This window comes from Engystomops pustulosus, chromosome 2 (genome assembly GCF_040894005.1).
Source record: "Engystomops pustulosus chromosome 2, aEngPut4.maternal, whole genome shotgun sequence".
In the NCBI taxonomy this organism is placed as follows: Eukaryota; Metazoa; Chordata; class Amphibia; order Anura; family Leptodactylidae; genus Engystomops; species Engystomops pustulosus.
The window spans coordinates 156466117-156493715 of NC_092412.1; the positions used below are offsets into that span (position 1 = coordinate 156466117).

The 27599-nt window shown below is 41.3% G+C and overlaps 2 protein-coding genes across 4 annotated transcripts in view; one reads left to right on the forward strand and one right to left on the reverse strand.

Annotated features, from left to right (window-relative positions):
- Nucleotides 1–226, reverse strand: part of ZNF593 (zinc finger protein 593) — a 28219-nt gene extending 27993 nt beyond the window's left edge. The window contains exon 1 of the mRNA XM_072137084.1: nt 71–226. The gene's annotated coding sequence lies outside the window, so the exon portion shown is untranslated. The remainder of the gene's footprint in view (nt 1–70) is intronic.
- On the forward strand, nt 147–27499 carry C2H1orf232 (chromosome 2 C1orf232 homolog). 3 transcript variants are annotated; one of them, XM_072137079.1, is made up of 4 exons: nt 147–232; nt 17287–17367; nt 26896–27002; nt 27093–27499. In XM_072137079.1, exons 1-4 carry the CDS (start codon nt 182–184, stop codon nt 27319–27321), a joined length of 468 nt encoding a protein of 155 aa, XP_071993180.1. In that variant the 5' UTR covers nt 147–181; the 3' UTR covers nt 27322–27499. The 3 variants fall into 3 exon arrangements, with proteins under 3 accessions (XP_071993180.1, XP_071993181.1, XP_071993179.1); XM_072137080.1 differs by lacking the exon at nt 147–232 and adding an exon at nt 2488–2568 and having other exon boundaries at nt 27093–27496; XM_072137078.1 differs by lacking the exon at nt 147–232 and adding an exon at nt 14915–15824.
- The last annotated feature ends 100 nt before the right edge of the window (nt 27500–27599 follow it).

Below are 27599 nucleotides of genomic sequence, written 5' to 3' on the forward strand. Positions count from 1 at the left end.
CACCATAATTCCCCGCGAACCTACTGCAGCTGGTGAGCCACGCAACCATGGAAAGCACAGGGGAACTCACCTAAGATACAGTCCTCTACACACTCCCGACCATGCTGCTAGAAAAGGACCTTCGATGATGTCATGACCATGTGACCAAACTCATGTGTGGGAGGAGCCAGTTTACACGAAAATGATTGGTAGCCGAGAGCAAGCAGGAAGAGGCAGCTGCTGTGTGCTGACAGTGGGTAGTGGAAGGGGAAGGAAGGGGCAGAGAAGGAGAAAGCGGGCTGTGTGATATGGAGGGATACTATGAAGCACATTGTGTTAGGAGGAGGTGGACATGGGCTGTGTGATATGGAGGGATACTATGAAACACGCTGTGTGAGGAGGGGGACTATGAGACAGGCTGTGTGATACGGAGGGATACTATGAAGCAGGCTGTGTGAGGAGGAGGCGGACATGGGCTGTGTCACGTGGAGGGATACTATGAAGCACGCTGTGTGAGCAGGAGGGGGACTATGAAGCACGCTGTGTGAGGTGGACATGGGTATATAGTCCGTGTGAGATAGAAAGATGTGATGAAGAAAGCTGTGAGGAGCTAGACATAGGTGTATGAGCTGTGTGAGATGCAGGGATACTATAAAGCAGGCTGTAGGAAGAGGCATGACTGCATTTTGTAGTATATACAAGACTTTCCCTTTGGTGTGTGTTGGCAACATGGTGAAGCACAGAAAACCATTTCTCTTGTAACATTTTATTTTGTTCACAATTCTGTACACACCACCAGAACTGCAGTATTATTTTATCAATCCAAGGTATTAATTTGTTGCACATTCTCAATTTGCTAGCTACACTGAGTTTTTTTTAGAGACTTGGCATAGTGCCATATGTCAAATTGATTATTTATCCAAGGGTAATCCTCCTTCAATTTTTGAGCATTCCAACGTGGCGATCAGAAGAAAACATACAGATTTTGATTAGATTAGAATCCAGTTTCAATGAAACTGGATGAATTGGGTTACCCTTGAATAACACTGGGGGCTTGCTGTATACTACATGGGGGCTTGCTGTATACTACATGGGGGCTTGCTGTATACTACTAGGGGCTGCTAAATACTACATGGGGGCTGGCAGGCTGTATACTACTAGAGGCTGCTAAATACTACATGGGGGCTGGCAGGCTGTATACTACTAGAGGCTGCTAAATACTACATGGGGGCTGGCAGGCTGTATACTACTAGGGGCTGCTAAATACTACATGGGGGCTGGCAGGCCTTTTCACTAGGAAAACTATACATAGTGTGCATACCTACTACGGTACATACTGTATATAAGCCGAGGCGCCTAATTATACCACAAGAAAAATGGGAAAACTTATTGACTGGAATATAAGCTTAGGGAGTGAAATATAGCCGCTACTCATTAACCCCTACGGCATTGCAGACGCATTAACCCCCTGCAGACGCATGTGCAGACAGTTTACAGTCAGATACAGAAGGTGTCTGACTGCTTAGGACGTCGGGCAGCCCCGGGGCACTCGGCAGACCTTGGGGCTGCCCAAAAGTGGATCAGATCCCCTGGTAAGCGACACGGGGGATCCGATCCATAGGGTCCGGCTCCGATCGCTGGTGTTAGCTGTAATAGACAGTTGACAGCCGTTGCTTCTGGTGCCAGCTCGGTTCGTGAATGGTGCCAGAAGCGGGACGTTATAGAACGTCTTGGCGCGGGAAGTATCTACCCGCAGGGACGTACTATAACGTCCTGGTGCGCCTAAGGGTTAATGTTATGTCCCCTGCAGTGCCCCCTCCCCCTTTTATGTTATGTCTATAGCAGGGCCCCTTTTATAAAAAAAAAAAAAGGATATCCTCACTTTCGGCTTCTTCTCCCTACTGCTCCCTCTTCCAGCCCGTGAGCGCGCAACCATGATGTCACCCAGCCATGACACCGCGTGATGTCATGATTTGTGCACCGAGGCCAGAAAGAAGACGGTGCCACAGGAGAGAAGAAGCCGAAGGTGAGGATATCGTATTTTTAGTTTCTTTTAACATGCAAATTCACTGGCCACGGCCCAGCCAGATAGTATTTTAGGGAAGGGTGAGGCAGCGCTGCCACAAGATGCCACCCACTCCATCAAGCAGCAGTGCCTCTCAAGTCGCCTCATGGGTAGTTGGGTGTACAGCTCGTTATATCACACAGCTCTGATTACTCTGTGATACTAGCGAGCCGTGCACCTGTGTGACCATGGACGCATTTCTATCCATCGGAAGTAAACATAAAAGAGATCTAGAAAAACATGAGGAATTAATACAGAAAGTACATTGGAAATTGTATAACTTTTCTATACACAAACCATATCAATTATTTGCTAAAAGTGGTCAATCCTTTTAAATTCCTGAAGAGTGTAGACCATTAAGGCTTATCCATCTCCTGTAGATGGCCGTGCACATGCCCTGTCGGCACATGTGCAATAGGTGCATAGCCATGTCAAAGAACTCATTCCTGGAAGTTCAGTGTAGAGAGGTTGCCTAGGTGATCAAACAACAAAGCCGTCATCTCAGTATCATGGAGACGCCTGAGGTATGGAGTAATCCCTTTATACAGCAGTAAACCTGGTTCCAGTATGCCATCACAAACACCCAAAATTTTTATATAAAATTACAGTAGCATTAAAGCCAATGTCTTGGGCAGGCGGTAAAGCATTATATCTATTTAAAAAAAGGAAGCATATTATTAAAACTAACATGATATAGATGCTAAGTAAAGGTAAAAATGGAAAGTAAACAGGTGAGTACGGTAGGTAGCTAAAAAATGGTTAACAAAACTTATTAGCATATATAAATTTAATAAGTTATATAGATAGCGATGATAATAAATAATTGATATAAATAAGTACATGATAATAAATGGTAATGGAGGGTAAGAATAGTAACATCTAAAATTTACCATCTATTAAAATATATACGTTCTAAACTTTCATAAGAGATTGGATTTTAAAAATTCAATAGATTTCTCTGTTTCAGGGAACCGTAGCTCTGATCAGAGTTGTATTTAGTGTTGATGCTGCCCTTGGCTCTCTCCGTGCTTGCCCTCCCTACCAGTGCCATCAAGCTAACAACTTTGCCTGTAACCACTAGCACATTACTAGAAGTGAGCTGGACCAAAGAGTAGTCTCTCAGATAATCCACTGCTAGCATTAGATTCAAAAACTGCTTCAGGCTGCGTTCATATGAGCCGTTTGCACTGTGTTTTAAAATGTATTGGACAAAATGCTTGTAAATACATTTTCTAAGTAACAGCATGCGTGTGATGTGTGACATTGTAAGTCATCACTATTAATAATAAAAAAACAAAACACATGTTGCTACAATATACATTCATTTGAAGCGTTTTGCCGAATGCATTTAAATTACAAATGCATCATAAGAATGCGACCTCCGTCTGTGTTCACATTCTGCATTTGAATTATGTTTAGGAAGGCAATTCCAGCACAGTGGGGAGGAGTTTCTCCTGATCACATCTGCGTTTACAGTGAAGCGCTTACGATCAGGAATGTGCACCAGGTGTTTTGCATTGTGCACATGCGATTGGTCTAAACTCCTCTTCATTGTGCATAAATTGTGTTTCTATACAGTATGTAATTCTACTGCAGAGTTTGCACGTAACCACCAGGGACCCAAATCTTTCCACTAACTCTAAACCAACTAAACTTAGCCCCACTCACCCTAAGCTACTGACCCCCTAACATATACAGTACCCTCCATAATTTAAGTTGTTTGGGGGTGTAAGAAGAAGAAAGCAGTTGAATCATGGCGCACTGGTCCTGCACTGAATGCAACAGTGGTATCACAACCAGAGCAGCAGTACAACTGCTTTCATTTTTTTTAGTGTGTGATATACATATCACACAGTACAGACCAAAAGTTTGGACACACCTTCTCATTAAAAGAGTTTTCTGTATTTTCCTGACTATAAAAATTGTAGATTCACACTGAAGGCATGTAAACTATGAATAAACACGTGGAATTATATACTTAACAAAAAAGTGTGAAACAACTGAAAATATGTCTTATATTCTAGGTTCTTCAAAGTATGTACCCTGTCGGGTTTAATAAGGCAGTGTTGTTGCCTTATAAATTAAGTTGGGACCTTCAGTTGTGTTGTGCAGAATTCAGGTGGATACACAGCTGATAGTCCCCAGTAGTCACAGGGCTGCCCCCCCCCCCCCCCCAGTAGCCAACTGCTGTCCTAAGTTGTCAGCGGGCTACCTCCCAGTAGCCACTGTAAGACAGAGAAAATTAATTCATCATCGCACAGAACACATTCATTATGAATGTGGTCTGCCTCTAACTCTTTATAGTCGTGCTCAAATTCATTGAGCTTTTCATGCAAAGTTGATTAAAAATATAGTGACTTTTTTGCTCTGTTGTTATCAAGGGACCAGCATCTTTTGTGTATATAGAAAAAGACCTAGATCTTTGAATTCAGGTCACGAAAAATGTGAGAAAAACAAGTGTAGGGTAATGCAGATGCAAGATGGTTTGCTTAAGGTTTCACTGAAGATTGGTAACAGAATAGGTAATATGCATCTCCATAGTGACACAACTGAGTTACAAGGCTCTAATTGTACTAAGAGTAAGCTGATCAGCCTTTATCTTCTTGAAGAACCTTATGAAAAAGTAATTATGAGTGGGAGAACTACAGGATTGCATCATACATTGACTGTTTAAGAAGTAAAAAAAAAAATTCATAACTGTTCATGCAGGTCTCACTTTCTAGGTCAGGGGTCAGGAACCTTTTTGGCTGAGAGAGCCATGAACGCCACATATTTTAAAATGTTATTCCGGAAGAGCCGTACAATATGCACATGCCCCCGAGGAGATAGGTAGTCTCAGTGTCATGGGTGCCCCTGCGATCTACGTCTCAGATCGCAGGCACACCCGTGCCTCTTTCAGAGCTCACTCACGTCTCCATGTGACTGCTCCCGTTCCTGGCTGCGCGTGCACAGATTTAACTGGCCAGCACACTGCTGATTGGCGCTACCCACTTTCTTGGTTCCCCGCTGGATCTTAGTTCTTCATGGATATGAGGAAGCTTCTGTTGACCCTGGACCTGTTCTTGATCTGCCATCCCTGACCTCTTGCTCCGTCCCCTACCTCACATCATTAACACCTGCCTTGACTGCCTGCCTGTTCCTGAACACAAGACTTTCTAGTGATCCTGTACCTCAACCTTGGCTGCCACCGCAGACAAGTCGTGCCTGTGGAACGACCAGGTGGTACCTTACTGCAGCAAGACCATCCTACTTTGCGGCGGGCTCTGGTGAAGACCAAGTGCCACTTAGATTCCGGTCCAAGGTGTCTGCTTACATCATCGTCCATGGGGGTCCAGGGGGTTCACTACTGGAAATCCTGACGCCCACCACATGCCTCGTAGTAGATAGGTAGTCCCAGCACTTGCCTCCAAGTAGATAGGTAGCCCCAGCACATACCCCCAGTAAATAGGTAGCCCCACAGCACATGCCCCGAAGTAAATAGGTAGCCACAGCACATGCCGCCCAGTAGATAGGTAATAAAAAATGAATATTCACTTCCCAGCGCTCCCTGTAGCCAGCTCCCCATTGCTCCCACGCTCTTATCTTTGACCCAGGCTTAGACGATAGCGGCGATGGCACCTGGGCCGTACAAAGGATGTAGGCAGGGGTAACATCGCTGCCTGTGTCCAGTAATAAGTCTAAGAGACACACATCACCCATCAATATTTATTAAAGATCTGCCTGAGAGCCAGATGCAGCCAACAAAAGAGCCATATCTGGCTCCCGAGCCACAGGTTCCCTACCCCTGTTCTAGGTCATCAACATATGGTGGGATGTTTCACCTCAGATGGAGCAGCTGTTGTTTTTTTATGTATAATTCTGGTCATTTTTAATTTTTTTGGTTTCTTTCTCCTGATTCCTTCCTACTGGAAGCTTGGATGCTATACCATTGCACAAATCATCTGACAGACCTGCAAAGTGATCTGGCAGCAATTGAGAGCAGCAGTGATGCCAGAACCCACAGCTGAAGACTGGATTCAAGACTGGATGCTTTTCAGCATCTGCCCATTTTCTCAACTGTGTAGGTGCGCTGGATGGCAAACGTCAAAGAGTCATGTTAGAGAACTAATAGTTTATTTACACACATTTTCCTGTTGGCTTTGGCAGCAACTTTAGGTTTGTAATTATGGATATTGTGGGTTTTGTAGTTCTGCAGATACTGTCTTCAAGTATTGGTAATTGGCTATAGATGAACCAGCGTGCTCTTCAAGTGGCCAGACCACTGCCTGGTTCAGCGTCTCCCCCTTCCCTTTTTACCACTGGTGCAGGGTTTGGCCTTACCCCCCATATGATGCAGTTTGGATGACCGTTACCTACTGTCAGTATATATGCGGGCCAGCCCATTGCCTTCAGTATATAGCCAGCCCAATCAGAGCTCAAGTTTAATTTTTGCACAGCTGTTTATAAAATTACAGCTGCTCTCTGGTTTCCATGGGCAACTGGAACAGTTTTACCTCAGACATTTCTGATAAATCTGCCCCTATCTCTGTCTCTATCCATCTTACCTGTCTTCTACTCATTGCCTATAGTAACCAACCAAAGCTCAGAGCTCATATTAATGACCTGTGGCAGAACAGCAACTATATATGTATTGGCAGGGGTTTTGTTTTTTCATTTCCATTTGCATTTGCGCCATTTTCTTGTGGGCTTGGATTTTACGGCTTTCGCTGTTCGCCCCAAATGACATGTCTACTTCATTCTTTGGGTTTGTACGATTACAGGGATACCAAATTTGTATAGGGTTTATAATGTTTTCATACATTTACAAAAATTAAAACCTTCTGTACAATTTTTTTCTTTTTTTTTATTTTGCCATCTTCTGGCGCTAATAACTTTTTCATACTTTGTATGCTCCATGTGGGTAGTATCATTTTTTTGTGACTTTTGATGTTTATAATGATATAATTTTTAGGACTGTACGACCTTTTGATCACTTTTTCATTTTTTTTAATTTTCCCGAAGTGCAGTGTTATCATATTTTGATAGATCGGGCATTTTCGGATGCTTCGATATCTAATGTGTTTATGATTTTTACTGTTTATTTATATTTAAATCAGTTCTAGGAAAAGGGGGGTGATTTGAATTTTTAGGTTTTTTTATTTATATATATATATTTTTTTTTTTACTATTTTTTAGACGTCCTAGGGTACTTTAACCCTAGGTTGTCTGAACGATCCTATCATGTACTGCATTATTACAGTATGGCAGTATTGTTTATGGGGATTTTCCTCCTTATTCATTACAATGTGCTGATAGCACATTGTAATGAAAGGGTTAAAACGAGGCCCGAGACAGTCATGGCAACGGATCAACGCTCCCCGATGACGTCATGGGGAGCGACGATCCTCGCCCATGCGCAGCCATGTTTTCGACTTTGCTCGGCAGCGATCGCCGGGATAACACCAGCAATATGCAGCAAAGACTTACCTGCTATGGCGGGTAGTCGCGAACCAGTTAAACGCAGTCTCTTATTTCCAAGACTTCCATATTGTATCGGTTAATAGGCTAAGGTAGAAAGGTCCTATTACCCAGGTACGAGGTAGCAGTGGTTGAATGCAGTCTGGAAGTATCTCACAGCTCAGATCCAGTAACTTGAGACTGAAGAAATAGTAGGCTGCTGGGCAGCAACTTAAGGCAGGCTCTGTAAAGAAGGGGTAGAGCTGCAGGCCTAACGGAGGGTAAGCTCTTGGTAGGGAGACAGCAGCAGAAGACTGCTAGTCTCTATAGGTCTTGTGATGTGTTAGCAAGCACTCTCAGAGGAGTCCCAGACATTCAACCAATTGGAGTGCTTGGTGCAGATCAGGATTGACATTGTATAACAGTTATTATAAATATCTATAACCTTAACCCTTTCATTCAGGCTGCACAGCTGCAATACCAGAAGTGGGCAGTAGATGGTGGCAAATGCCAGTAATAAATCCCTGAAGATCGCTAGTTATCCAGTAAATGACAAACAGAGGTGATCAGGCTCTTGAATAGGAACTTAAAGGGAACAGGTTAAGTCCATAATTCCCTACTGAGTGAGCCCTTACATATATCACCCACAAGATCATATATCTGTCAAAGTCTGACAGATACACACTTTTTGCTTCTAACAATATCAGCTCCAAAAATTGGATAGTTATTTTGCTGTCTAATATACCCAGCCCCTTGACAGCTGCCATTGTCATGTGTTAGGTTCTTAACCTCTCAATGGTTTTAATTTTATGGTTGACTACAGAATACAAAAAAGCCACAAAAACTACTAGCACATTAAAAATGCTTCCATAAGAAATTTGTTTCATCTTACTGTTAACCAAACAGTTAAGAGAACAGAAAGGGGAGTAGGTTGAAAGAGCAAGGCGCAGAAGAAATAGACTCAAAAGCAAATCCTTATGATGGCTTGTTCCTTCAGGTAAACTTTATTTTCAGGATTATCTTACAGTATCTAACATTTTCACACTGAAAGAGAACGGTATTGTGACCTTTTGTCTGCATGGGATTGAATAGATCCAAATAAGCCAGTGCTTGTTGAAATCCAGGAAAAGTTCAAAAACTCACCATATTTATGGTTATAAGTAGTGATGGGGCGAATCTTTCATAAATTTAATTAGCTGAATTTTCCGATAAAATTCGATACGACCCAAATCGAATCATGACAAATCGTGTATGACAAAACAGGTATTTCTTGGCTTCAGAGAGACTGTAGGGTGTTGTAGAACATTGTGCCATCCTCAAATATGCATAGGGAGGTGGTTTGGTCTTCAAACAATGCTGTGTTTTAGTATGACACGCACATGACAGCTTCACTCTTCAATTCCATGGGCACTTACAGGGGCCAACTTGACCAAATAAGTGAAGCAGGAACGCAGCCTGACAAGGTAACTTCTGTGCCAGCTTGAAAGGACTGAGCTGAGGGCCAAGATCCCACTATTACATCAAAGAGTGCACTTTTTTTTACACTGAATCAGATGATTCCGTAGATGACGACAGAACCTGTTCTGTTAAACATGTTGAAACCCTCCAAAGAGTGGAGAGGGTGTCGGCAGTAATTTTGCATTGACGTCACTGATCATTTTGCCCTTTATTTCATCCGTTAGTCTCCGCTTTCAATCGGTCAATAATCCATCAGTATTGCTTAAGCCAAAAACAAACAGGAGTTGATCCAGAACAGAGATGACCAGTAAATGGGATATTTGCATGTCTTCTGTGTTCTGTATCCACTCCTGCTTTTGGCTATCAATCCTGAAGCTTCTCATTCCTTCTGACAGATGAAATGAAGGGGAAAACCAAACATAGTGGCAACGTCATAGAGTGGTGGGGGTGAAAACAGCATTATGGAAATCACAGGGTGTTCCAGAGAGACACCGGTCAGTTGGCAGCAGCATGAGTAGGCTGCAGAGTTGCACAATGACAAATTATGGAGGTAGCAGCAACAAGGTAGGCCACAAAGTGGCAGAATGACAAAGAGTGGAGGTGGCGGCAGCAGCAGGTGAACATAGAGTGGCACAATGACAAAGTGTGGAGGTGGTGGCAGCAGGAGGTCAGAGAGTGGCACAATGACTGTGTGTAAGTGGGCGGTAGCAGCAGCATGAGGTCAGAGAGTGGCACAATGACAAATTCTGGAGCTGGCAGCAACATGGTAGGCCACAGAGTGGCACAATAACAAACTGTGGAGGTGGCAGCAGCAGCATCATGAAGTCAGAGAGGTCAGCTGAACCCAGACCACCTAGTAGAACTCTGGCTGAGGGAAATGAACAGGACAGAGGACAGGTGAGGGCCACTGACCTGCTCCTGGGCCATGCCAACTAAGGGTTCTATCTGACGAACCCACGGACTCATCATTTGGGAGGAAGTGGATGACCTAGTCAACCAATCGAGAACCTTTGGGTTGTTGATCAACAAATGCAGCCCTCTCCACTTCCTGTCATGAGGAGACAAACGCACATAAAGGCTACAGCTTCCCACACTCACCACACGCTGCTGGCAGGGAACCAGGTAATGTGAAATAAAGTTTTATAAAGCACTGAATTGTAAAAATTGGCACAGCATAGGCTATTGAAACTTGTCACCAGCTAAAAATAACAAAAACAAAACATAACAAAAAATAACATTGTGACAGGTACACTTTAAAATGGTTATAAATCGGAAAGCTTGCCTGTGTCATCATGGTTAGCAGCATAATATAATGGCACTCCAGACCATGGACCCCTTGTTGTCTGACAAATATTTTAACTTAGCCCTTTAGTGACCAGCCTGTTTCCACCCTAAATGTACAAGCACATACAAAAGAACATTTAAAAGTTCCTTCATCATAGCCATATTAGGAGTTGTTTTTTATATATTGAAATTAATTTTTGATGGTAAAGTTTTAATGTACATAGAATTTATTCATTTAAACCCTACAAAATTTTACTATTAGCCCTTTGTGAATGAAATTGAGGAAAAATTAAATTTTGATGTAATAAATATACAGGCCCTTATTTATCAAAACTTTTTTTTGGTGCACCTTAAATATAGAGCGTGCAACACAATTCTGTATGATTAATGTGTTGACTGTGCGCGGGTACCCTCAGTTAGTGCAGAATTTTGTGTCATGTCAGTTATAGTGCAGCCGCAACAAAAATCTGTAGCGGACACTTTATAAATGCTTGTGCAAGCAGTTTGCGCTGAATAGAACGTGCAGTCAGACAAAAAAATTAGCGCTGGGGCTTTAATAAATGTGGGCCACAATGGTCACCATGGAGGTTTTTTGTCCTTTGCTTAATGAAAACATTTTAGAGTAAAAATGTAGTATTCCCTTAATCATTAAGTTTGCAATTAATTTAGCTTTTGTTGTTACATTTCTTATGGGGCCTCCAACCTGCAATCATCTGATTGTATAATTTACTGCAGTAGTCAATATACATTTTTGATAGTCTAATAATCTAAGAAAAGACCCTGGGGCCTACACAGGTTGCCAAGGTGGGTACTGCAATATCAATTGCATTGCTTTGAGAGGTACCAACAATGTACTTTTACTCTATTTCACTCTCTTATATACTGTGCTTTCTATGACCACAGCATCTACCGTAATTAGTTGACGCACATTAATAGCTTCATACAACATTTGTGTAGCATTAGTCACTCTGCTTCTGAATTATGATCAAGCACAGGGTATGGTTGACAACAGTGATTTTAACACATTGTAGCAGGAAACATACAGTTATATTTTAGAGGTTTGTATAATTTTAAGTCTATCCCTGACACTCTAAGGTATAACTAAAAAATCAAGATGTACCTTAGATTTTTAGAGTTTTATAGACTTCATTGTGCATTGCCAATACTGTGTTACTCTATCTCAGGGGTCCCCAAACTTTTTACATTGGGGGCCGTTCACTGTCCCTCTGAGACCATTGGAGGGCCGGACTAAAGTTTAAAAACAAAGAGCGGTACATGTGACCGCATCCGTAATACACTGGCCCCCCCCCTCAATTAATTATTTAATATACTGCACCCCCTTGTGAGCTATTTTTATATATTGGCCCAATTAATTAATGGATCGATTAATTATTAAATATACTGGGACCCCTCTCCATTAATTATTGAATAATGCTCCCCCCCACATTAATTACTAGACTGCCCCTCATAATTAATTATTTCTTATGCCCACCCACCATTAATTATTTACTATGCTGCCCCACACCTTTTATTATTTCCTATGCTGCCCCTCATAATTATTCCCTATACTGCCCCTAATAATTAATTATTTCCTATGCTGCCCTGATAATTATTTCCTATGCTGCCCCATATAATTAATTATTTCCTATGCTGCCCCTGATAATTAATTATTTCCTATGCTGCCCCTGATAATTAATTATTTCCTATGCTGCCCCTAATAATTAATTATTTCCTATGCTGCCCCTGATAATTAATTATTTCCTATGCTGCCCCTAATAATTAATTATTTCCTAAGCTGCCTCTGATAATTAATTATTTCCTATGCTGCCCCTAATAATTATTTCCTATTCTGCCCCTAATAATTAATTATTTCCTATTCTGCCCCTCATAACTAATTATTTCCTATGCTGTTATAAATTAGGGCGCCCGGCCGCCACAATCTTTCTCCTGCCGTTTTAGGTATACTCACCTCAGTCTCCGAGCTTCTTCTATCTTTTTGCTGCGTCCGGTCAGGAAGGGGTGCGCGGCCGCGTATACAGTGCACTATACAGTGACGGACAGGAGCTTCCTGTCCGGACGGACGGAAGCCCCTGTCCGACAGTCGAAGGCCACAAGGACCCGGTGCTGGCGCTACAAGCGTCAGGGGCCGGTTAGAAACGGTCCGCGGGCCGCATGTGGCCCGCGGGCCGTAGTTTGGGGACCCCTGCTCTATCTGATATCAATATTATAATTCTGGAAGATCCCTTAAACATAGCCTGAATGGGAGTCACTAAATGGGCCATATTTCACAGTGTATTTTACATCTGCTATACGTGTATATTTGTTGTATAACCATAAGAAGCTGTCCAGCTTTAGGAAGATGTGAGGAATAATTTATTTGCTGATACTATTTCCACACACAGAGTGAGCTCCTATTCACATGTATCAGTTACACATGAAACCAAAACTCATGCAAGAAGGCAGTGAGAAAGGGTGTTGCACACTGCGATACCACAGAGATAACCAGAAAACAAGGTATAGACCTAGGAACATAGTGAGTTCAATGCATTACTACAAAATAAAGACAAGAAATATGATCTCTTGTAGCACCTCGTATAATTCTAAATCTGCAGCATCAAAAAGTGAGTTAGTTCCAAATAAGAAATCTATTAGAGTTAAACCTCAATTTCCTTTCTCAAGTAGCCTATATGTTATTCAGTAGAGAGTAGTCACACACAACAGCAGGATAATAATAATTTTTATTTCTATATATTGCCTCGGGCAACAGCCCTGCTGTATTACGGAGGGGGCAGCGCTGTCTCCTCCCTCCCCCCCCCAACGTAAAATACCATCTGGCTGTGAGTCACGAACACCAAGTGTAAATTTACATGTAAAAAAAAATCAGATACGCACCTTCTGCTTCTTCTCTCCGTGGCTCCGTCTTCTTCCTGGCCCGGGCACACACATTTTGACTTCACGCGGTGGTGCGGCTAGATGACATCATAGTTTGTGCGCTCATGGGCCAGGAGGAAGACGGAGCCGCGGGGAGAAGAAGCCGAAGGTAAGCCTAGCGGTTTTTTTTTAAGGGGCCCTGCTATTGAAATACATTACAGGGTGTACTCAGCAGGGGACATTACATTATAGGGGGGACTCTGCAAGGAACATTATATTACAGGGGGGATACTGCAGGGGACATTAAATTATAGGGGGCAGCTCTGCAGTGGACATTTCATTAAAGGCAGGCTCTGCAGTGGACCTTTCATTAAAGGGGGACTCTGTGGTTGACATTTTATCAATGAGGGGAGGCTGCATTTCCCTCCCTAGGCTCATACTCCAGTCAATTAGTTTTCCCATTTTTCTTTTTTTTTGTGGTATAATTAGGCACCTCGGCTTATACTTGGGTATGTACTGTACGTACATTTTTTCCCCAAAGTGAAAAGGCCAAAGACAAGGGGGCACATTTATTTACCCGTCCCGATCCCCGCTGTGTGTTGTCCGATGAGGATTCTGATCTTCTGCGATTCACATAGCTCGTGCGGCCCGATATCCTGCATGTGTCGCTTCCCCCGCTGAGGTCTGCCGGAGTTCACCTTCTTCCCGGTGCATGTGAGTACTGATCTTGCGACACAATTTAGTTTTTAAATTTCGTGGTTTGTCCGAATCAGCCGCGTTGTCTGACGGTCACGCCCCCGATTTGTGTCGCATGCAAGCCGGCGGCAAAACCCGGGGCAATTCAGGGCAAAACGGTAAAAAGTCGGGAAACCGGGCGGTGTTCGGACCCTTAGTAAATGTGCAAGGTGTATTATAATATCCCCTATTGTGTAGCCCCTTCTTTTATAGACAGACAACAGAAAAAGAAACAATAGGAGGGGCTACAGAGGAGGGAAGCTGCAGGAAAGGGGAGTTTTAGACTGAGAGCAGATGAAAATGGCACATTATATGGCAGGGAGAATGTGTGTCCGGCTTCTCTACCAATTCTGTGATCCATGGGTACCCCAATTGATTATTACCACTAAGCCCAGTATATAACTCTTTGAACATTCGGAGGGGGGGAGGTACACCCCTGTGTGTTTTATAACACATTTTTATAATTGTTGGATTCCTGAGGGTCTGATCTATGACACATCTATCTTTCACTTCCCACAGATGGGCTCTTGTGATGAAATAAGTGCTTATTAAGTATATGAAACGAAAACTCCATAACGGGGTATTCTCATCTGGGCATTGACATTTCATTTAATTCATCTGCCATATATAAACATTTCTTCAATTGGATGTTGTTAAAAAAATTACCCTTGTCAAGATAATTTCCCATAAATTTAGCCATATTGTCCCTTAGAAATTAGATGCTGCTGAAGTGATTGCACAAAGCAACAAATGGTCGTATCCAAGGTTGTTTCTAAGGGACAATATGGCTACATTTATAGGAAATTATCTTCATACAGGTACATTTTTTTTTAATAATATCCAAATGAGGATATCTATATATGTACATATATGGCAGAATAATTAAATTAAATCTGAATGCCCAAATGGGAATACCCCTTTAAGTTTAGACAGAAAATAGTATTTTTCATAAAAAAAAAAAATTATTGTAGGTGATTCATAGCAATAAAACTTGCATGTACAATTGTACAAGTGAAAGGTTGTACAATAGGACAAAGGACATAACAGCAAATAATTGAATAGAATGTTTGAAAGAAGAACCCTGGAACATGTTTCCAATCCATATCATTCAAATAGTTAACATCTGAAAAATTAGTTTTTTATTCCTATTTTGTGATCTGTCAGAATATTGAAGGTCAGTCTTAAGTGTACCTTGTTACAAGCAAAACAATCAAATGGAAAATATTAGTATGGCTACAAGGAATAGTAAGTAAGACAAGAAATGTAGGCTAAGACAAAGCCTTAACATAATAAAGAGATAGATGACAATAAGTCCCTACATTTTCACATAACTGTAGAGTTGTTCCAAGTACATGAATTAACCACTTTAACCAAACATATACAGTTTAACCCTTAAACAGTTGGCATTTTTTAGGCACAAATGTCCTGAGGCAGATATAGATAAACGTGATTCCTCTTGACATAAAATGCCTTAGCTAATCGTTTTCTTCTGTCCGTTACTGCATTAGTTCAGCCTTTCACATGTCACCTATTAAATTTCCCTGTATGAAGAACTTCCTGCAACTTTAATAAGGTCACAAAACCCCACAGTGTAATAGCCAATGAGGCCAAAGAGCCGTGCACCTGAGATGCTTTGCATATTGTGAGACGTTACCCATACCCAAATTAAATTTGCACACCATTAGATGCGCAGCTAATCTAGCAGGAGACACTACATTTTGGAAGACTTGGTGCATAATTGAAGACTACTATCCATTTGTGTGCAAATCTGGATGAGCGTCAAACCTGGATCTGCTGTGCATATTGAAAACACTATTTACTGGGAAGCAGATTTTTCTTATTACCGAAGGGTTGTATCCAAAAGGTTGTCATTACCAGATATTGGAAGGAATCTTATCCAAAATTTACTACCATGAGCCAAAGCTTCTGGAAAGTTTATAAAGCAAAAGTTCTTCAGACATTCAATGCAGAGCACGATGAAGAAGCATTTGAAGAGGTAAGCACTAAAGGGAGTAGGCAGTAGACTGTGTGATAATGAAAGTATATGCAGAAAATGAAATACTTTAAGTGCTGTGCAAGTTTTTTTTCTTTAATTTGGGGTCAAGCCATGGTTGGGTTAGCCAACATGTTGAGCTCAGGATCTATCAAATACAATGGGTTCCAAAGGTCTAGCAGAAGGATACTATGTTTGAAGTTGACTTTATAGCATATCATTTTCCACTAATGATTATTTATAGTGGTTTACTTCATAAATATATCTTCCTTATTGATCATATATTATATTACAGTATTCTATTGATTCTTTAGAATCATTTCCAATGATTGGCTTTGAAGCAAAACTTTTGTCAAAGTTTTGTAAATCAATACTGCAGATGTTATTTGTAAACTTTGGTGCTGACGGGGGAGCTTCATTTTACCTTGGGCTCTAAAGTACCTAAAACTTAATATCATCCTATAATATTGATATCATAAAGATAAAAAATTTCCCTTTTCAATCACATGTGCAGTTTGCCTGTGTAGTGTGCATAGGGGGCCAAGATTGATGAAATGTGGTGTCCATTCTTCACGGTGGCTAGAATTACAGCCTTGCACCTCTGGGGACCTGGGTTCAAGTTCCAGGGTCAACATCTGCAAAGAGTTTGTATGTTTTCTCCATGTTTGCATGGGTTTCCTCCAGGTCCTCCAGTTTTCTCCCACACTCCAAAACATACTGGTAGGTTGATTAGATTGTGAGCCCCATTGGACAGGGACCAATTTGGCAAGCTCTGTGTAATGCTGCGTGATCTGTGTGTGCTATATCAATAAAGGAATGTGAAGAACAGTGCAGCCACGACATAAAAGGGTCTCGTGTACCACATATGTACCACTTAAATACATGTGCAAGCAGTTTGCACATAAAAGAACGTGCAAAGTCTGACAAAAAACTGGTGCAAGGTCCTTAAAAAATGTGTCCCTGTGAGTAAAAGAAAAACACTGGAATTGGATTTTTATCGGCATTTCACATTTCTAACTTTGTCTACCTTTAACTGCCTGTATCTCTTGTTCTGTGTATCACAGAACCATAAGCCTGATGCTATTTGAAAGATTCTTATCTTTAAACATGTTCTGACGTAATATAGGGCCAAAAATAGGGGCACTTTAAGTCACAACCCCCCTCCAGCCTCTAAAATTGACTCTTCTCAAGATTATTGCAAAAAGCGTCATTTCTAGGTTCATTTGCATATGGCTTTGGAGGTTTTATAGGTAAATTCTCGAAAAATAACATAAAAGAGGGAATTCTAGTATAGTTCATTCTCAACCTAAAGGTTCTGGTAGTTTAGTGGTGTAAGATGCTTACAGGTTCCATTTAAAATAAAAATATCCAAATATAAATAATATTTATTAATAATGATATCATGGTTATAAAATTCTAAAATGTGAATAGACCAGCATAAAACAATGTAAACTATTTATTTCAGAATGACACAGCGGAGATTATCGAGCCTGAAAAGTCAGAAAATGGAGATGAAGTGTTAAATATGTCCCAGCTTGCAAAAAAGGTAAAAAGAAAATGACTTGTCATACACTAGAAACTACTTCTTGTGAAAAGCCATAACAAAAATCCTGATCATTTTATTTTTGTTACTAATCAAAGATTTTTTGCAACTTTGGCTACCCTGGTTTCAGTACTCTGCATTTACCTCTTGGGATGTCAGAGAAATATGGATCATCGTGTTTATGGGATTGAAATTAGCAGTGAACACAGTATTATATACTACTGCAGACGCAATGTCGGGACATTTGGAAACATTGGAAACTGTTATCCCACTGGATAATGGAAATAAATATCATGGGTCGCTAAGGGATAAATATAAAATTAGCATATTTCAGTTATAGTAAGTTAGAAAATGAAGTTAGCCCTAATACTAGGTATTGATCCCCTCTGGCAAAAACAGTCACCACTGATTGTTTTTCTCTACCAGCCTTTCACATTAACAGGTTACTTTTATTTACCGTATATACTCGAGTATAAGCTGACACGAGTATAAGCCAAGGCCCCTAATTTTACCACCAAAAACTGGGAAAACCTATTGACTTGAGTATAAGCTGAGGGTGCATTGGTCACAGCCCCCCCCCCCAGTAAATAGCCAGCAAGCCCCCAGTAGTAAATAGCCAGCCAGCTCCCAGTAGTATATAGCCAGCCCTCTTTAGTATACAGCCTGCCTGCCCATGTAGTATACAGGCAGCCAGCCCCCTGTAGTATACAGCCAGTCTGCCCCCTGTAGTATACAGCCAGCCTGCCATCTGTAGTATACCGGCAGCCCACCCAGCACTTAAAAAAATAAACTTCCTTCGGGTGGTTCCGATGTTGGCGTGGCTCCTCTCCTGTCTTCTCCGCGATGCTCTGGTCCCCGTGGCTCCTCTCCTGTCTTCTCCGCGATGCTCTGGTCCCCGCGGCTCCTCTTCTTTCTTCAGATTTCTGTAACAGTCGGCAGAGAGGCGGCCACGCTCTCTGCCGGCCGGCGCATACTATGATGCGGCCGCTGATGATCTCATAGCATGTGCCGGCCAGCAGATAACATGGCTGCCTCTCTGCCGACTGTTACAGAAAACCGGAGAAAGAAGAGGAGCCGCGGGGAAGACAGAAGAGGACCCGCACCGACATCAGGGAGCCGCGCTGAGCATGGGGGCACTGGAGGATGAGAATGTAAGTTAATTTTTTAATTGACTCGTGTATAAGCCGAGGTGAGGTTTTTCAACACATTTCTTATAAACATTTCTGATAAACTCGGCTTATACACAAGTATATACAGAGTATATACCTCCGCTTATGTTAACGGATTTGTTGTATGCAAAGCTAACATGGCATTGCCAGGCTATGCAGCACCTGCAGCTACTTCCTGGGAGCCCACACACTGATTGACGAGGAGTAATGAGCAGCACTGACTGCTGTGGTTAGTGAAAAAGGAGAAGAAAGTAGTTTAAGTTAAGTTTTGATTTTTTTAGTTAAAGTGAAAGTATACGGGGGCAGGTGTATAAAGTTTAATATTAATTTAGTCTTTCTTTATCACCTGACAACAGGAAATCGTTACCGCTTCCAGTGCATTTTTTGCTTACTGGCAGGCACTTAAAGGGAACCTGTCACCAGGGACCTCATTTTCACTAAAGACAGGTTGCAAAAACCCACTACAGCTGCATTACAAATATGCCTTTCTGCTTTCTCTGAGCATTTGCATTACAATATAATTGTGTGTTATAACTTATTTTGCATCCTGACAGAATCCTCTATGTAGTCCTAGGGGTTGGGCTTTGGTTTGGATGCATTTAGAAAAATTGTGACTTCTCTGTGCTGCAGACTCCTCAGCTCCCAGTCGCCACCATTGTGCTCGTATACAGCTCCTTCCTCTCCCACTGGTGTCAGCTCACCAGGCTGTGACCTCTGCGAAGGAGCAGGAGTGAGGAGCTGTACAGTAACAAAAAGGTGGGGGCCAAAAGCTGAGCAGTCTGCAGCACAGATAAGTCACATGTTGTTTTTTTAAATGCATCCAAACCAAAGCCCAACCCCTGGGACTACACATATGATTCTGTCAGGGTGCAAGGTAAGTTATAACACAATGCAAATTCCTACAGAAAGCAGAAAGGCATATTTGCAATGCAGCTGCAATCAGCTACTGTAAACTGTCTTTAGTGAAAATGAGGTCCCTGGTGACAGGTTCCCTTTAAGGGACGTTCCATCCTAAGGTAAAAGGAAAGCTGGTTGATCAGAATTTGATTCTATAACTTAAAGTGTTTGTCTGGTCACAACAAGTGTTCCCTATCCACATAATAGGAGATACTTGCTGATCGGTGAGGGTGCCAATGGTTGCGACCCCCATTAATCATGAAATGGTTGTCCATTATACCATAAATAAATGGAGCAGCTAGTGGAGCATGTGGGCTGCCACTCCGTGCACTGTCTATGGCGTTGACGGAAGTAGCTGAATACGTCTACTGGCTGAAAGTGCAGTGTGAAAGTGCAACTAGCTGTTATATTAATTTGGGGGTACAATGGAGACCATTTTCATCCATAAAAGTTCTACCACTGGGACCCCCACTAATGAGTAGGTTATTCCCATTCTGTGAATAGGGGATAACTTGTGTTTCCCATGCTAGCCAAATATTTCCCTACAATGATAAATAGTGATGCTGCATATTTGAACTGGTCTCTTCTACTAGCTATTCCTACTCCGCTCAAAGCCCAGTATGCTCAGATGTTAGAAGCTGGAAGAGTGCAGTACTATAATAGTTAACAGAGCCATATAAAAGTGAACTGGAGTTTTGACATGGAAGGGTCCACAGCACGTTAGTACACAAGTGGGAAATCTCAAGTAACAAAGTAGTGTGGTAAGTGGCTTCCTGTAAACTTTGTACATGACCTTTACTCAGGCTTCTCCTGGTTACCTCACAGTTTGGAAAAAAATCATATAAAATTACAATCCCTGTTCTTCCTTTTCGGTAGTAAGAGCTGCCTGAAGCACAAGGGCAATGAACTGCTGAGCTGTTATTCACTCCATGTAGGGTTCTTGTGTATTCTGTATGGGCAGAATCAAAGTAGAAAGATAAGATTTGTGGCTGAACACAAATGCAGTAAACAGGTGGTCAAGCTCTGTGACAATTATTTTCCCAATTGTTGTGCTGTGTCAAAAGCTTGTGGAAAAAAAGGTGGTAAGGTGAGACATGACTGTACAATTGTACAATATTGGCATATTTCCTGTTCAGTGGTAGTTTAGTGCCGTAATTGTTTTTCTTATGCATTTTTGTCGTTTTATTCCCACATTTCAAAAGTCATAACTGTTTTATTTTTCAGGTTATATTTTTTATAGGCAGGAAGGGTCAGTAGCAAAGTGATATAATGAAAGGAATAGACTAAATTATAGGTGGTGTGTGGTACTTACTGGATTGCGAGTAGTAGTTGAAGAAAAGTACCCGGAGAAGAGATGGACTGCAGGGTGGTAAAGGTGGTACAGTAACGCAAAAGAAATATGCCGGCACCCTGTATGCCAGGGTGCAGTGTATTACACCCCCCCTGCTATATTGGATACAGCTGAGACCTGTTTAGGTATCTGTAGAACTTGTGCAAAGATGAGTGAAAGGAATTGTAAGTATGCAGTAAAAATGATTGAAGTACAGTATGTGTATGGGAAGACATGCATAAGACTGTATAAAAAGAATATGGGGAATGGGTGAATAAATGTAGTGTGGAGATGTGATAGCATGAATAACATCAAATTAGATTTGAGAAGGATGCATAAAAGTATTATACTAGATATATAATGGCTTTTAATAAAAGGAAATGAAAATAGATAAATGGATAAAAACAATAAAATAGAAAAAGTGAAAAACTAAAAAAAAGTAGAATTTAAAAAAAAACAGGAAAATATCAAGAAGTGGACAGAAAATTATAGCTCAATTATCCGGTGTGACCAATCATGTAACTAGAGTCCTCTGGGCCCTGACCATTTACTATAGCATGCATGAAAACCTCTTCTAGAGTGTTCTGGGCTGAAGGTTCACCTTCCAACAAGACAATGGCCATGAGCACACATATAAAATAACAACGCAATGGCTTCATAACAGCTCTATGACCATTCTTGACTGGCCAAGCCAGAGCCCAGACCTAAACCCAATTCAGCATCTCTGGCTTTCCACCAACGTTCACCATCCAATCTGAAGGATCTGCAGAGGATCCCGAAATCAAGGTGTGAAAAACGTGTTGTATCATTCCCAAGAAGACTCATGGCTGTACTAGCTCAATAGGTGCTTCTACTCAATACTGATCGAAGGGTCTGAATACTTATGACCATGTGATATTTCAGTTTTTCTTGTTTAATAAATTAAAAACATTTTCTGTTTTTTTTTCTGTCAAGATGGGTTGCAGAGTGTATATTAATGAACAAAAAATCTTACCAATTGGATGCAATGAAAAATTTAAAGGGGTCGGATTACTTTCCATACCCACTGTATAATTTAGTCTATTCTGTTCATTGCATCACTATGTTATCTGACCCTTCTTGCCTATACCATCAATTCTTGTATGTTGGCCACTATCTCTTACAGGACATACCCTCTGTTTTCAAGTGGTCGAGATCTACTATTATTTATGTTTCTTTATTTTTGAAGCTCTCCATAACTTCATCTGCGCCGTATAGTATATATTCAGATTGTTGACTTTTTTATATGATGTCTGTCATTTTTGGTAATAATATCTACTAAATGTAATTTTAGTGTCTGATGAAGTTCCTGCAGTAGATCAATACATTACACTATAAATAATATAAATAAATAATCTTTATTTATATAGCACCATCATATTCCATATTGCTTTACAACTGATAGGAGAAATATACCAATAAAATAAAACATTATGGACTACAAACAGTCATATGGAACAATAGGAGTGAGGGCCCTGCTTGCAACAGTTTACACTTTATGAAAATGAAGGGACTGACACAAGAGGTATAAGAGCCTGTATAATGCTCCAGCCATTCTTTATTCGGGAACAGAGAAAAATAATTTATTAAATAAAGATGCTGCTGCTTGAACCGGCCATCAGCCACCATCTTATATACAAAGTCCAAGGTCAATGGGACTGCAAAGTAGCCTGTAGCTTGGTATATATCTGGTGTTTGCTGGATAACATGAAGAAGATACATGATAGTTAGTATTTTGCAGAACTTTGTGGATGAAGGTGATTATTTTAAACGTTTTTTGTGTAGCATTTCATCTGAAAGACAGGCCTGCATTAAAGGAAACCTACCACCACAAATCTACCTATAAAGGTAGATTGGGTGGTAGGTGAATCAATGGGACGTGAGGATAGCTCTTTTAAGGGCTAATCCTCACGTCCCCGCACTGTTTTGTAAACTTTTATTACCCTAATATGTTAATTTACTTATGCGGCTACTGGGGCGTGGAGTAGCCGCATCTGAGGTTACACGAGACGGCTACTCCACGCCCCGGTAGCCACATTACCCCTCCTACTCACCACATGCGCATGCGCAGAACAGCAGGCCCGCGTCTGTGCAGCCCCGGCTTCAGAGCAGTGACCGCGCAGGCGCGGGCCTGCTGTTCTGCGCATGCGCAGACGGCAGGATCGGCTGACGAGCAGCTGCGCGCCGAACATGGTGAGTAGGAGGGGTAATGTGGCTACCGGGGCGTGGAGTAGCCGCCTCGTGTAACCTCAGATGCGGCTACTCCACGCCCCAGTAGCCGCATAAGTAAATTAACATATTAGGGTAATAAAAGTTTACAAAACAGTGCGGGGACGTGAGGATTAGCCCTTAAAAGGGCTATCCTCACGTCCCATTGATCCATCTACCACCCGATCTACCTTTATAGGTAGATTTGTGGTGGTAGGTGCCCTTTAAGAATAGTTTGTAGAGGAGAAAGTTTAGTAAGTGGAAGACCGATTAGTAGTGAGTTACTGTAGTCTGGCAAGATTTATACACTGTGTGTATAATGCCAAGCAGATTAACAACTGATTGTGTTTCATGACCCAGTGTTTTGGCATCATCCAGAAAATCAACTTTGTAGTGAGATGTAAATTGGTTGTATAAAGTCAAGACAAAGTCCTCAGAAAGCCCCTTTCTGAGGATGGTCAGAATGGTCCTGCATCCAGAGAAATCACTAACCAGATCTCCTGAAGTCCGATGCATGATGTCAATCACAGAGGAGGAGACATTCAGAACTCCTGACCTTGACTTCAGTGTTAACACTCTGCCTCCTTGAATTTATGCAACCAATTTAGATCTCATTTCAAAGTTCAATTTCAGGATGATGCCATCACCCTGGACCTTGAAAGAAAAAACACTAGAAGGTGTTGCGCTGTTTTACAATATATTGGTAGTGGTTTATTAGGCCAGTTGCTGACGACAGTCCTCTGGACTGCTACACCTGGCTGGCCCAGCCTCAGTGCATTCTGCAACAGAACTCTTCCCCTCCACCCACAGAATTGTGCCCCGAGGCCTAGTCTCCTCCACCCGACAATACCACTGCAATCAGTACTGTTTTTTCTTTTCCGTGGAGGTAATCCACTTACCATGATCCCTCAGAAGAAAGAAAATAAACCATATCTAACGCCCAATCCATATAATGTTACATTCCCAGCAGTCTCTGGTCTAAAATGTCTCCTTTCCTGCAGATGCCCCCTTTTCTGTAACCCCTCCTGCTAGAGCAGATTTTGGGTAAAGGGTGCAGGGTGGTTGCCAAGAGGGGCTGCACCTTTGGTAACATTCGGTCACTCTCTCTCATAAAAGATAACACAAAACCATGCAGTTGGTTACACAATCAGGAATTTTTTAAATGTGGTTCAAGACAATGTCAGACTTGCACCTTTATCACACCCTCCAAATCATTCTAAAACACTATGGGGCAGATTTATCAAGTGTCTGAAAGTCAGAATATTTCTAGTTGCCCATGACAACCAATCATAGTTCAGCTTTCATTCTACCAGTGCTTATGAATAGTTTAAAGGGGAGCTGTGATTGGTTGCCATGGGCAACTAGAAATATTCTGACATTCAGACACTTGATAAATCTGCCCCAATGGGTGCATTTTTAATATCAGGCAACACCTCACCTGCAATAGTTATAACGTTGTTTATGTGGTTGAATGAACACAATGTAACATGATGTATGTAGGTTTCGCAACACGCAAGTTTAAAATTAGGTTGCTTGAACACATAAATGATGTGACAGGTAACGAGGGCTGGAATATAAGTGGAGCATCTGCACATTTTCGGAATGTCCATAACAAACAAATTAATAGTTTGAATGCCCTTATTATTGAAAAAGTGTTTACATCCAAAAGAGGAGGAAACATTAGTAAGGTACTATCAGACCAGGAGGCTTATTGGATCATGTTACTAAATACCATGTCACCCTCGGGCATGAATGTTAGGAATGAATTAATGTTACATTATCATTGATCCATTTATAGGTATTCTTGAAATTTACAAACACTCTACCATTTGTTGTCTCTCTAGCTACATGGTTTTTGCGGTTCTCACAGTTGTATGCACCTTTTTATTTTTGTATGCTGGTTTAAAATTTACCTATTATCTGTTGAATTTATGTATATACCTATCAGGTCTCTTGTGGGTTGATCACATGGTATCATGTCAGGTCCAGTTACAATACTTACCTCATATTGATTTTCTATATTGCACACCACTCCTTTGGTTGCTTTCGGGTTTCCTCACATGATCAGGTCGCCATGGAGACTGTCATCAGCTGACTGGACTTGGCACACACCCACCCTTTGGGGGCGGGACATGGCCGCTCAGTGTTGTCCACAGCTACTATAAATTGCCTCATTTTACCATACTGTGTTATTCATGTCTAAGGACGCACCTGGCATCCACAACGGGTTGGATTATCTGATGTATATATCCGTGATTTTAACATGAAGACAATAAAGACAGAGTTTTTATATTAAAACGCCTGTATTTGGTGGATTTGAGCTGGAATATTTGATTGCAAGTATACAACCAGCCCCCAGTAGTATAACCAGCCTTCTGTAGTATAAAGCCAGCCATTCTCCTGTAGTATATAGCCAGCCAGCCCCTGGGCTCTAAATACATGTAAATACTGTGCCACTAATGCATGTATATCATGTTAAATGTATAGAGGGCATAGTATATACAGGTGGTCCCCTACTTAAGGACACCCGACTTACAGAAAACCCATAGTTACAGACAGACCCCTCTGACCTCTGGTGAAGCTTTCTTAATGCTTTACTATAGTCCCAGATTGCAATGAGCAGCTGTAAAGTGTCTGTAATGAAGCTTTATTGATAATCCTTGGTCCCATTACAGCAAAGAATGTTTAAACTCCAAATGTCACTGGGGCTAAAAAATTTTTTGTATGGAGCTACAATTATAAAATATACAGTTTCGACTTACATACAAATTCAACTTAAGAACAAACCTCCGGACCCTATTTTGTATGTAACCCGGGGACTGCCCGTACATGTATTAAGGGCACAGCATTGTAATAGAGCATTTACTGTGGCTCTTTTACATTTTAAAAGTTTAGGGGGCATGGTGCTTACATGGCTTACATGTATTGTGGCTGACTACCCACTAAACTTTGCAAAAAAGGTTGTATCTGTGAAGCAGTAAGTGGGCCCCTAGAAAAAATTTACCTGGTGGTCCAAGGCACCCCAAGTCTGACAAAAGCACTTTCACACAATTAAAAAAATGATGGGCAGTGGATCCTGGACACTTCTCCTTGTTCACAGCTTGACTTTAAGGCTCTTATTAACAAGAAAAGTCCAATACCTTCCCATGTTTTTCAGCTGTGTGAAGGCTTTTTTTCACCAGCCTATTAATTTTCAAAATGGGTCCTTGAATCATGAATAAATAAAACATGGCAGTAAAATACAGGGATGGGAATGGAACTTGAGAGAGTGATCCCAGAGCACCCCCAGCCCACAGAGACGGTTCTGTCTATAAATGTATGCAATACTGTTGAACTGAAATAAAATGGGATTGATATCAAATGTGGAAAAATCAAGATATCTGCCAGCAGTATTAAAGATCGTAAACCAAGCACATTGACGTACTGGTATGTGCCACCTCTGGCAGGATCTGCTCTTCTTTTAGTTTCTTATGGCCTGGTTTTTACTAAAAGGGCTATTAAAATTATGCAAATGAGCCTTAAGGGCTGTGGGCTCCATAGGTTTTAATGGAGCCCCTTGGACTCGTTTTCATAATTTTTAAAGCATTTTTTTCTTAAATACAAGGACATACCAATATGTCAGTGTGCTTAGTTTACAATCCTTCATCCTGGTGGTAGATTTCCTTTAAGCACACTGCACAATATGTATAAAAAGACTGCAGACTGCAATAGTCAGATGGTGGGAGGGAATGGGAAGTATTGTGTTCTAAATGGAGGTCTAATTTAAATAATAGCTCCATGTCTTCTGTAACATGTGTATCAACAATGTGGAACTGTTGGTGTATATGATTATTATAAAACCAGCATTGAAGCAGTTAATATAATATAACAATGTATGTTTTTGTATTGAAGAGTATATATTGTTTTTAGGTTCAGGGAACCTTTGGTTGGAGAACTGTAACTTCATTGTTCACGAAAGAAGAAGATCAAGGAACAGATCAGAGAGATGAGCAAAGACCAGAGATGTCTGCAGAACAGTAAATGTCAATTTAAGTGAAAATGATCCAGGTAAATAATTGTTGTTAATTATAAGGAGCTAACTAAAAAAATGTACTGCTTATCTGCAGGACTCCATCATCACGCACTTCAGACAGCCCTCCACAGAAGAGCTCCTCAGCACTATGGGATGTATTTACTAGTCGGTGGCAACAGAGCAACACTCAGCGTTCGGAAGCAAGAGGAGTACTTGCAGAGCCTCCTGAGGAGCACAATGAAGCTCAGCGTGCAGAGGAGACACCCTTTAGGTGGAGTTTCCTCACTAGTAAACTAGCAGAGTTAAGAAGCAAGAATGAGTAAGAACTACAACCTAAAGGAACAATCCAGTATGTAGAGATCCATTCTTGATGAACTCTGTATCCTAATAACCTGTCGCTGAGCTGAACAGATTTTGCTTTAATTGAAATGTGTGATATAAGCAGAATTGGAAGTGACCATGTCTCCATTGTTTTTCACTACTAAAATAAAGACAACTAATTATTTTCTTGTCATCCCATTATAAATCTTACCTGTTTTGGTTAAAGGTTATTTATGCAGTACATTTATGTTCAAAAAAATAGCCTGAACAAAACGTAAGC

Coding starts and splice junctions, on each gene's coding strand:
- C2H1orf232 (XM_072137078.1), top strand. CDS start 15,741: ATGAGCCAAAGCTTCTGGAAAGTTTATAAAGCAAAAGTTCTTCAGACA. Junction 15,825..17,286: donor ATGAAGAAGCATTTGAAGAG/GTAAGCACTAAA, acceptor TATTTATTTCAG/AATGACACAGCGGAGATTAT. Junction 17,368..26,895: donor TGTCCCAGCTTGCAAAAAAG/GTAAAAAGAAAA, acceptor TATTGTTTTTAG/GTTCAGGGAACCTTTGGTTG.